The sequence below is a fragment of the Neomonachus schauinslandi genome, chromosome 15, assembly GCF_002201575.2.
Source record: "Neomonachus schauinslandi chromosome 15, ASM220157v2, whole genome shotgun sequence".
In the NCBI taxonomy this organism is placed as follows: Eukaryota; Metazoa; Chordata; class Mammalia; order Carnivora; family Phocidae; genus Neomonachus; species Neomonachus schauinslandi.
Window position 1 is genome coordinate 17,347,978 of NC_058417.1, and position 10,896 is coordinate 17,358,873.

The 10,896-nt window shown below is 50.4% G+C and overlaps 1 protein-coding gene across 1 annotated transcript in view; it reads right to left on the reverse strand.

Moving 5' to 3' along the window:
• Nucleotides 1-7,770: 7,770 nt before the first annotated feature.
• PIPOX (pipecolic acid and sarcosine oxidase) overlaps nt 7,771-10,896 on the reverse strand; it is a 12,969-nt gene continuing 9,843 nt past the window's right edge. The window contains exons 3-8 of the mRNA XM_021704065.1: nt 10,599-10,812; nt 10,142-10,324; nt 9,482-9,634; nt 8,926-9,084; nt 8,268-8,343; nt 7,771-7,984 (exon numbers count right to left, since the gene is read on the reverse strand). Of these exons, the coding sequence (XP_021559740.1) occupies nt 7,854-7,984; nt 8,268-8,343; nt 8,926-9,084; nt 9,482-9,634; nt 10,142-10,324; nt 10,599-10,812 (916 nt within the window). The 3' untranslated portion in view covers nt 7,771-7,853. The remainder of the gene's footprint in view (nt 7,985-8,267; nt 8,344-8,925; nt 9,085-9,481; nt 9,635-10,141; nt 10,325-10,598; nt 10,813-10,896) is intronic.

Consider the following 10,896-nt stretch of genomic DNA (forward strand, 5'->3'; position numbering starts at 1 on the left):
CCCCCCCCCCCCCCCCCCCCCGCACCTTGGAGCACAGAGCATGGGGATTCTGAGTCCCCAGAGGCTGTGCTGGCTGGGGAAGAAGCCTGAGAGCCCTTACACGCCCCCCACCCGCAACTGATCTCTAACTGCCAGGTACCATTTCCCCCCAGTGGTTTCTGCAGCTCTGCCTGTTGCCAGGACCCTCACCTATCATTTAGCGTCCCACAAACCTGTTCTTGAAGCCAATTGTGCTCACAGAGGGGTCATGGCGGGCCCCCTCCTGCTGAATGCCTGGCTCTGTGGTTCTCACCCTGGTGCATATTAGAAACACTCAAGGATGGGGCGCCTGGGTGGCTCAGTCGGTTAAGCCTCAGATTCTTGATTTCTGCCCAGATCATGATCTCAGGGCGGAGAGAAGGAGCCCCATGTTGGGCTCTGCACTGCGCATGGAGCCTTCTTAAGATTCTCTCTCCCTCTGCCCCTCCCCCCCCATTCTCTCTCTCTCTCTCTCAAAGAAAGGAAGGAAGGAAGGAAGAAAGAAAGGCTCAAGGAGCTCCCCTTATTATGTTTTGTATACAAAAAGTAAAAGGAATAATATAATGAACTTCTTTGTCTATCAAGCAACTTCAACAATTATCAACACTAAGCAAATCTTACTTCGTCTACCCCCCACCCACTTTCCCATTCCCTTCACTGGATTATTTTGAAGTAGATCCCAGATATGATACCACTTTGTTAAGAAATGCTTTAGTGTCTAACCCTCAAAGAAAAGAAAATGACTCTAGGGGCTCCTGGGTGGCTCAAGTCGGTTGAGCAGCTGACTCTTGATTTTGGCTCCAGTGGCGATCTCAGGGTCCTGGGATCGAGCCCCACGTCAGGCTCTGCTCTCAGCAGGGAATCTGCATGAAGATTTTCCCTCTCTCCCTCTGCCCCTTCCCTGGCTCACACTTTCTCTCTCTCAAATAAATAAATAAATCTTAAAAAAAAAAAAAAGTCTTAAAAAATGTAATCGCAATACTCTTATCACACCTAAATAAATTTTCAATAACTTCTTTTTTTTTTTTTTTTTTTTTTAAAGATTTTATTTATTTATTTGAGACAGAGAGAATGAGAGAGAGAGAGCACATGAGAGGGGGGAGGGTCAGAGGGAGAAGCAGGCTCCCTGCCGAGCAGAGAGCCCGATGTGGGACTCGATCCCAGGACTCCAGGATCATGACCTGAGCCGAAAGCAGTCGCTTAACCAACTGAGCCACCCAGGCGCCCTCAATAACTTCTTAATACCAAATATCCAGTCAGTGTTCAGATTTCTCTGATTTTATTTCACATATTAATTATTTAATTATATATATATATATATATATATATATATATATATATATATATAATTTTAAAAGTTTGTCCAAATTAGGATCCAAACAACACTGAGGAGCTTTTTAAAAAATACTGTGCTTAAGGGCCTTCTTATTCAGGGATTCCAATTTAATTGGTCTTGGGTGGGTCCCAAGCATCATATTTTTTAAAGCTCTCTGGGTAGTTTTAATGTGCAGCAGGGGTTGAGAAATGCTCTACCTTTCCCCCTAATCGTTTCCTGCCGACTCCTCCTTGCCTAGGCTTTTAATAGCTCTGCCTGCCTCTAGCCGGTAGCCCGGGCAGCTCCCAGAGCAGCTGGCTCTCTCACGCCCACCCAGATGCGTGGAGGGATGCCCACCTTCTCCAGCCTTCTCCTTCATGGGGGCTCGAACTCTCTGTGGGCACAAGCCTTCCTTTTCCCGACAAATTCACATACCATGGGTGCATGTACCTATCTTGTTCTCCCTTAATACGCTTGGTGCCTGTTCTTACCTTGCAAGCATAGCAGATTTTTTTTTTCTTTTTTGCGTGAAAATAGCAAAATTCCTGCCTCAGGAAAAAGGAAGAATTCCCTGGGGGCTGTACTCATTTGGCTGCTCAAGTGGCTCAACGCTGCAATGGAGCTGAGCGAGGGGCCTGTCAGGGACTTGGCAGCAGATGTAAGGAAAACCGGGGTTGAATGGGACCTGAACCGGCGCATTTTGCGGAATCTAAGAAACTTTTCCTTCCTGAAGATGTCGGCCCCAGGAGCCTTTTAGAGAATTATGCCCAGGTCCCTAGCTCGCAGCCATCTGCCTGCTTTCCCGTGGTGGCTGCTTTTGTTCTTCTCCCACCCCTCCACTCTGCCTGCCTTTTGGACTCAGTCCTCCCCCCTGCGTCCCCCACTCCATGCCTCACTGAATGTTGGTGAAACAAATCTAGTCTAAAATAATGAGCAATCAACTACCCTGATACTTGGGGCAGGCTGGGCAGGGACTGGGGGGAAGGGGTAGGGAGCTGAATCATTTATAAAGCTTAATAAAGATGCAGATGAGCATGCTGACTAGGAACCCCAGAGCTGGGCTTATTCATTATTCAAAGGTATGTAAATGCCACTGGGTCCTGCATGTTAGAATCCTGCCCCTTGTCTCTGCTGCTTCTCCATGCTTGACGGATCGAGTCCACCTTGTGCCTCCCCTACCCCCCCAACCCCACCCCCAGATGCTTATATTTGCCCTGCCATAGGCCAGGGTCCAGAAACCCATTTCAGACCCTACCTCAAGGGTAATAAAAATCCCAGATCTCCTCTCTAGCCAGAAGTCTTGCAGAGGATTATGGGGAGGCCCTGGCCTCCCCTATCCCCAGATAGATAGGCTTCTCGCTGTTAAAGATTTCCAAGGAGGGGCGCCTGGGTGGCACAGTCGTTAAGCGTCTGCCTTCGGCTCAGGTCATGGTCCCAGGTGGGACCATGGGATCGAGCCCCACGTCTGGCTCCCTGCTCCGCGGGAGGCCTGCTTCTCCCTCTCCCACTCCCCCTGCTTGTGTTCCCTCTCTCGCTGTGTCTCTCTCTGTCAAATAAATAAATAAAATCTTAAAAAAAAAAAAAAGATTTCCAAGGAAAGGGTACCATAAGAGTGCTTATGTACATGTTTTAGTATCTCACAAATCTACTTAGTGGGATGGATTTCCTGAGGTCTAACCGAAATCCCTTTTGTTGCCCTGGAAGCCCACCATTGAAATACAATATCCCATAAGCAAATTCTCTTTAAGCACCTTTCTGAGAAGTAAAACTCAAGTATCAAGTCACCCCTGCATCCCATCTCCGGACTAACTCATCCTTGTTGCTTCCTTTTATCTTTTTAGACAGTTGAACCTCCTCCTTCCAAGTCATACTCACACTCCTTAGGCTCTTTTTTTTTTTTTTAAGATTTTATTTATTTATTTGAGAGAGAGAGAATGAGAGAGAGAGAGAGCATGAAGGGGGGAGGGTCAGAGGGAGAAGCAGGCTCCCTGCCGAGCAGAGAGCCCGATGCGGGACTCGATCCAGGGACTCCAGGATCATGACCTGAGCCAAAGGCAGTCGCTTAACCAACTGAGCCACCCAGGCGCCCCACACTCCTTAGGCTCTTAATCCCGTCCCGGGATACCAAACTCCCGTGAGTACTCTAGTACTCTGGTACTCTAGTACTAACTACACGTTACCCCTCTTTTCCAGGCCGTGATTACTGACTTGTGCTCCACAACTTCCTAGGTCTTGGGACTCAGATTCTTTCCTCTGACTCTGCCCCCTGTGTACCAGCCTTCCCCTTTCCCCCCCGTCGCTCCCTAGCTTTTCAGTTTGGTGAGGCTGAGAGATGAAGAATTGGGTCAGAGTCTCAATGGCATCCATTGCTTCTGCTTTCCCTTCTTTTCTGGACTGGCTTTCTTCCCTCCCCACCCCCAGCCTATTTTTAGCCTGCCTCTGTTTTCCTTAGTCTGGTCGGCAACCATGCCGGCCTCTTTCCCTTCTCTGCTCTTATCACTCCCCTGCAGCCTGTGCAGACCCTCGCTGCCCTTCCAGAGGTCTCTTATTGCCTGCCCGATGCATTGTGGTTTTCCTCCATCTTGAAGATACGTAGGGTCTGCGTGAAAGCGGGGGCCTGGCCACGCTCAAGCAGGAGGGAAGCAGGGAGATAATGCTGGTGGGTCTGTCTTGGCAAATCCTTCAGTGTTTCTAAAACCCTCAGATTGTCTCCCCACCCCCACCTCCGCCTTCTACAGTGGCACTGCCTCTCCTCTGTGCCTACGTCCCCTCTTCTCCTCTGGGACCCCACCCCAGCTCCAGTGAGAAATGCTCTTGGCCACTCCAGACCAGTTTCCTCTGGCTTTGGGGGTGGACAGCATCCCTGGAGGCCCTTACCTGCCTTCTTGGCCTGCATATTACCAGTCTCTTCTTCTCCAATTCCTTTTTCTCTCCACTCCTCCCTGACCTCATCCCTTCCCCCCCATACACACCCCTTCCTACCCCCGCCTGCCCCCGCTGCCCCCCTCCCCCTCGCACTCGGTTTCTAGGACACACCAGTTTCAGGCAGGGCTTGTCAGCATCCCCCACTTGTCCTTTCTCTGCCTCTTCTAGACATTGGTCCCCTCCTTGACTGTCACCAGCACGCTGAATAAGACTGGATATTTTGGAAGGGGAGCTGCAGCTGGCTGGGGGAGGAGGGCCGCACTGGGAGAAGCAGAGGCAGAGGGAACTACGCCGCTGAATGAGAGGGAGAGGTTCCCAACACCCTTTCTCCCCAACTTTGCCAGCCTTGGAGATAGCAGGATCCTACACTGATCTCTCTCTGTACCCCATTTTTCTCTCTCTCAATAATAACACAATACCTCGCTTTACAGTTGACCACATTCTCCTACACATATCCCGATCTCGGCATGGTGCGCTCCCTCTCCTCCAGGGCAGCCCCTCCCCACTGAGCCCCACCCCCACCCCCCCAGACCACCATCACTACCATCACTACTGTGGCAGAGGGCAGCCCCTCCCCAGCATCCTCTGTCTTCCCTGCCCTGCTCTTTTTCCCAACGCACTTATCACCTTCCAAATTAGGATATAATTTACTCATACGTATTCTTTACATGTCTTCTCACTGGACTGGGTGAACACCACAAGAACAAAGATCTTGTTCACAGATACATCCACAATGCCTTGCACAGTCCCCGGCACATAGCAGAATTTCAATAAATATTTGTGGATTGGATAAATGATTCGATCCTCACCCACTCTTGTAAAGTTGGTATTATTATTCCCATTTTTTTAATTGTGGTAAAATATACATAACATGAAATGTATCATTTTAATCATTTTTAAGTGTAACAGTTCCGTGGCATTAAGTACATTCTCTCTTTCTCTCTCTCTCTTTGTTTAAAGATTTCTTTATTTATTTGAGGGGGGGTAGTGGTGCAGAGGGTAAGGGAGAGAGAGTCTTAAGCAGACTCCCCGCTGAGCATGGAGCCAGACTCCAGAGATCATCTCATGACCCTGAGATCACAACCTGAGCCGAAACCGAGTCAGAAGCTTAACTGTGCCACCAGGCACCCCTCAGTACCCTCTCTTTAACCATGTTTGTGTTTGTGATGTGGTTAAAACGTGGTGTTGTGAAACTCATGTGGGAAACAAAGGCAGAAGAAAAATTATTAAATTTCCTACTACTTACAGTCCATTGACAAGTCCTTGAAACAGGCAGAGTGACATTCCTCTAGGGACTCAGGATGTTAATTAATACTTTGCTAAGGGCAAAAGGCAATCTTAGCCCAACCCTCCAGGATCCTGTAAGTCTACTTTAACATATAAAAGTTCCTTTGGAAACTTCCTTTATCTCTACCCCACATCCCAAGATACGTGTTGACAATCATCCCCCAAGCATAGAACCCACCCATATACATCTGAAGGGTCTAATGACTGAGGGTTTACTAAACAGTAATAAATGACCTTTTTCCAACAATAGCAAGCTTGCCCCCTCAGGGTCCTGGAAATCTTGTTTCCAAAATACCTGGAAGGCTTACACCATCCCTAACCCCCTCCCAACTTGAAAGTATACAATGGGCCAGTCCTCACGACCCCATTGCAGCTCCTTCTGCCCACCGGTCCTGTCCCCATGCTTTAATAAAACCACCTTTTTGCACCAAAGACATCTCAAGAATTCTATCTTGGCCATCAGCTTCGAACCCTAACGTCTTTCCTACATCATCCAAACCATCACCACCATCCATTTGTAGAACGTTTCTATCTTCCTGAACTGAAACCCTGTGTCCATTAAGCAGTAACGCCTCATTCCCCCCTCTCCCCAGCCCCCGGGGGCAACATTCCACCTCCTGTCCCTGTGAATCTGTCAGTACCTCACGTGAGTGGAACCCTCCAGTGTCTGTCCTTTTGTGTCTGGCTTATTTCACTTAGCATCCTGTCTTCAAGGCTCATCCATGTTGTAGCACATTATTCTGACTTTACAGATGTGACTATTCCCACTTTGCAGGGGCTGAGGTTTCAGGGGAGCCTCTGAGAGCACCCGAGACGCAGATCTGGCAGGGGCGGGGGCTGGGGAGGCTGGCTGGCTTTTACAATCCCCTGGAGATATCAGTGCTGATCTGTGTGCCTAGGCCTATGAGGCAATTTCTTCTGTGTTGTCTTTCCTTTGGGGACACTTTTACTCTTATTCCCATTTCCCACTCTTCCTGCTCAGGGCCTCCTTCTAACATTTCCACCCCAGCTGGTCCCAGGGTTTCTTTCCCTGGAGCAGGTGATCTCTCAGGTCAAACTGGCCTGGTCCGGAGATGCCCCTGCTGGGGTTTCCACGGAGCACATTCAGCAGTCCCTGTTCACACCCCTCACCCCTCCACCCGCCCTGGGCTAGTTAGGAGCCTGTTCCCTTCCAAAGCAATTAAGTGCAAGGAGGCCAGCCGACTGGGTGCTAATGCCGTTTCATTAAGTGGGAGCAATCCTAATGATAATAAAATGGCACATTTAACATTCAAACATTGAACAGGATTTCTCAGCAAGTGTGTCTCTCTCTTCCTTTCTGGTATAACAGCTCCATCTTCATAAGGACCTGACAATACACCCTAATGAGAGACTAGGGAGCTAAGAGTCTTTACAGAGCCAGAGAGAGGATGAGAACCAGACAAAGAATTCAGGGAAAGAGGGTGCAGGGCACTGAGAAGACAAAGACCCCAAGGATTCCTGGGGTCATGGACTCTGGCGCTGATTTAGACAATGAGAGTCTCTAAGAAGTAAGGTCACATGGAGAATAAAGCCCACCGCAGACTTTAATGCAATGTGGCTATTCATTTCTTTGCTTGCTCAACACGTTTTTTTCTACAGACATTTATGGTGACCCAAGGTGAGCCAGATTTTATGGGGGTCTGTGATGGAGGGTGACTAGTTTTAGGAAAAGGAACTCCAGGGGCGCCTGGGTGGCTCAGATGGTTAAGCGTCTGCCTTCGGCTCGGATCATGATCCCGGGGTCCTGGGATCGAGCCCCACGTCAGGCTCCTGGCTCAGCGGGGAGTTTGCTTCTCCCTCTCCCTCTGCCTCTCCCACTGCTCATGCTCTCTCTCTCTCTCTCTGTATCTCTGTGTCTCAAATGAATAAATAAAATCTTAAAAAAAAAAAAAAAGGAAAAGGAACTCCAAGGGCAGTAGCGACCTACAAATCATCTTGTTTACCCTCCCCTGGGCAGCTTTAGTCAAATCCACCCCAAGTTTATCAAATGTCTCAGCGAAGAGAATTATAACAACTGCTTGGGTCCCCTGAGCCAGTCTCTGTGCATCCTCCTTATTGAGACATCCATCTCAAAGGTCCTTGCTACTCAGTGATGGTAGAATATCTGGTTGACCTTCTGGAAGCAAAAAAGTGGTGGGACTGGGGAGCTGGCCAGGGAAAGAAGGTTGATTCAATCATCCGGCATTGACAAGGGACTCAAGAGAGGCAGGAGAACAAGCTGACATTTAATAGCCACAGGGCTTTATTCCCAGCTCTTGTGCACACAAGGGAGGCTGCTGGCCAGGGGTCAAAGGTGGGCTTTGCCCAGGCCAGGGAAGCGGCTCATCCGAAAAGGTGTCAAGTCATAGGATGGCGTTAATTTCATGCTTAATTCATACAGGATCTTCCCCACAACAGGGGAGAGCTTGAATCCATGTCCTAGGGAAAGGAGAGCAGGTGGTCAGGCATCCTCAGGGACAGCGGCTGGGGTCTCTGGATGTCTACTACCCTGTCCCCCAATAGGGCTAACTCTCTTCTTGGTCCGCATCCCAAAGCTGGAAGTTGCCTCCCACCAGAAGTACCTCTTCTCTTCTGTTTGCGCACCCAGCCCCTTTATACACTCGAGTCTAGGCTTTGGCCCCCCAAGAGCGTAGAAGACGCCATTTTGCCTGGTCCTGAGATAGGTGGGCTTTGAGGCACGTCTTCCCCTGTTCAGGCTCACCAGAGAATCCAGCACCAATGACAATGTTGTCATACTTCGGGTGGCGATCAAGAACGAAGTGCCCATCGGGGGTGTTCTAGAAAGAAACAATCACACTTGTGTCCTTTGAGGAGAGAAGGAGGAGGAAGAAGTGCAGGCTCAGTGGGGAGGGAACGAGGCTGGATTGCTTTCCAGAAAGAATGGGATGGGGCACAGGAATGCTTTCCGCATGCCAGTGCCGCCTCCGGGGATGACAGTCTTTCTCATTTGTCCATCTGCCTCTCTGCTCAATCCAGAGCTATGAACACAGTAGGTGCTCAGTGAATGCGTGTAAACTAACTTTAGCCAAGATGCCTCAGGCCCTGGTGACATCTGTCTCTTCTCTTCGTCCCTAAGGCCTGTTCAACTAGAACATCTTGCCAAAAAGTCTTTTAGAGCTCTTCTGGGAAACATAGTGAGGGGCTGCCAGGCATAAGCCCGGTTTGCTAATGAAAAGGAATATGAATAACCTCTAACGGGCCCTCTCTGGGAGAGGTGAACCAACGCACAGAAGGAAGCTCGTTTGTTTCAAGTCACATACCAGGTCAGGGGTCAAACTGAAGCGAGCGGAGCCTTAAGGGTCTGTCTGTCTCCTTCCCCCATTCTCGGGGGGCCGTGAGAGGGCTGCCCACACCCTTACCGTGTACAGGCAGCGCTCCAGGACGGCAAGCTCGGGCGCCAGGTCAGGTAAGTGATCTCTGACAAAGCGGCTCAGGATCTGGATGTCTCGGGTGTCCGAGAGTGCTTCCGGGCAGTCCCGCTCCTCAGGATCGGCACTGTTGCCGTGGTGATAGCAGACCTAGCTCCCAATCAGAGCAGTGTGAGCTTCGAGGGGCCGGCCTGCCTGCACGAGCCCCCACCCCCCGGCCCAGGGGGCAGGCTCACACACAGAGTGCCCCCAGCCATCATCCCGGCCTTCCCCAGTCCTGACAGGAGGCTGCCTTAGCTGTTCCTTCTTCCCTCCGCCCACCCCACAACACCATGTTTGCAGAGGAAGGGCTCCCTTCGCTGGGCCTTGGGACAGCTGGGGGGCTTGCGTTGCAAATAGCGAATAGGGAAGTATTCTCCTGCCCCTGCTGCGGGGGGATCCCAGGAATCTGTTGAAAGGGAAGTTAGAGCAGCTGCCCCAAATCTGGGTGGGGGGAGGTGAGCCGGGGGGGGCCCCTATGAGCCCCTCTCTGGGCTTTTCTGCTCACCTTCATCAGCCCTGGGTACTCTCCAGAGGGCAACCCATAGATGTGGTAGGGAGCCAGGCTGAGGCCGAGGCCCAGGAAGCAAGGAAAGGCCTGGGACACACCATAGCTTCCAGGAACCTTCTCTCGCCAGTAACACACATTGATCCGCAGGGTCTTGAAGCAGAAAGAGGAAGTGGGAGATGAAGGGGGAAAGCCATAAAACTCTACAGATGGCGAGAACAGTTTCTTCCGAAGTCCTGTAGTTCTTGAATACAAGCCCGGATGCCCCCCTTAACTCTTCCATCCTGTTTCACCCAATTCTCATGTCATCGGTATATTCCATTTTGATATGAGGCACAAAGATCTCTGCATCCCTGTCTCTTCCCCCAGACTTAGTCTCCCATAACTGCACCCAGCCCTACTTCTCTCTCTCTCTCTCCAGCACTTAATAATGTCTCAGATTTAGTGAGTTCCTGAGGGCTTTCTATTGATTCTATAATTTAATTCTCTAACAGACCTATCCCCATTTTACACGTTATAAAACTGAGGCTCATGAGAGGAACTAATTGGCCCAAGGTCATCCACCAATAAGTGGCAGATCCAGGACTCAAACTCGAGTCCGTCTGATTCCCAGGTGTCTTCTCTTAAGCACCAACTCTCAGGCTTCCAGCACCCCCTTACTTGGAGAGGCAGCTCAATTCCCAGGGGGCGGAGGAGCTGGTTGGTCCAGGGACCTGCTGTGATGATCAAGCTCTTGGCTTGGTAGCTCCTGGAGGTACTTCTCACTGTGACGGGTCGCTCTGGTCTTATCTCCATCACCTTCTCTCCATCACGCACTAGGCCTCCGAGACGTCGAATTGCATCCTGAAAGGGCAGCGGCCGGGAAGGGCAAATTAGTTAGATAGCTAGATGGTTCTCCCTGGTGAACAACAGAGTCCTTCCCTTTGGGCAGAAAAGAGCGCAGACTCCAGACCTCCAGTCCCGTATTGGCAAGGCCTAGCGGGGTATATAGACTGCCCTCTGCCCAAAAGGTCAAGAATAAAGCCAGCAGGGTGAAGGCTCTCATCCCAAGGAGGCTGGGGGCGGTATATTGGAACCACGAGAGGAGCTGCATTGCCCCAGACGCCGCACATCCTACCTGGAGGGCTCTGAGGGCCCTGTCTGCATAGAGAAGCCCTCCAGACTTGTCCAAGAGCCCCACTTCTCCCCCGGCCAACCGAACATTGGGGAAACGTTGCTTCAGTTCCTCAGCTGAAAGACACTGGTGTTCCACCCCCTGTCGAGACAAAGTGGCCTGGATGGTTTTTAATTCTGAATTCTCCCTCATTCCCAGCAGCAGTAGCCCAGTCTGCCTGTAAAAAGAAAGAAAGAAAGAAGAAAGAAAGAAAGAAGAAAGAAAGAAAGAAAGAAAGAAAGAAAGAAAGAAAGAAAGAAAG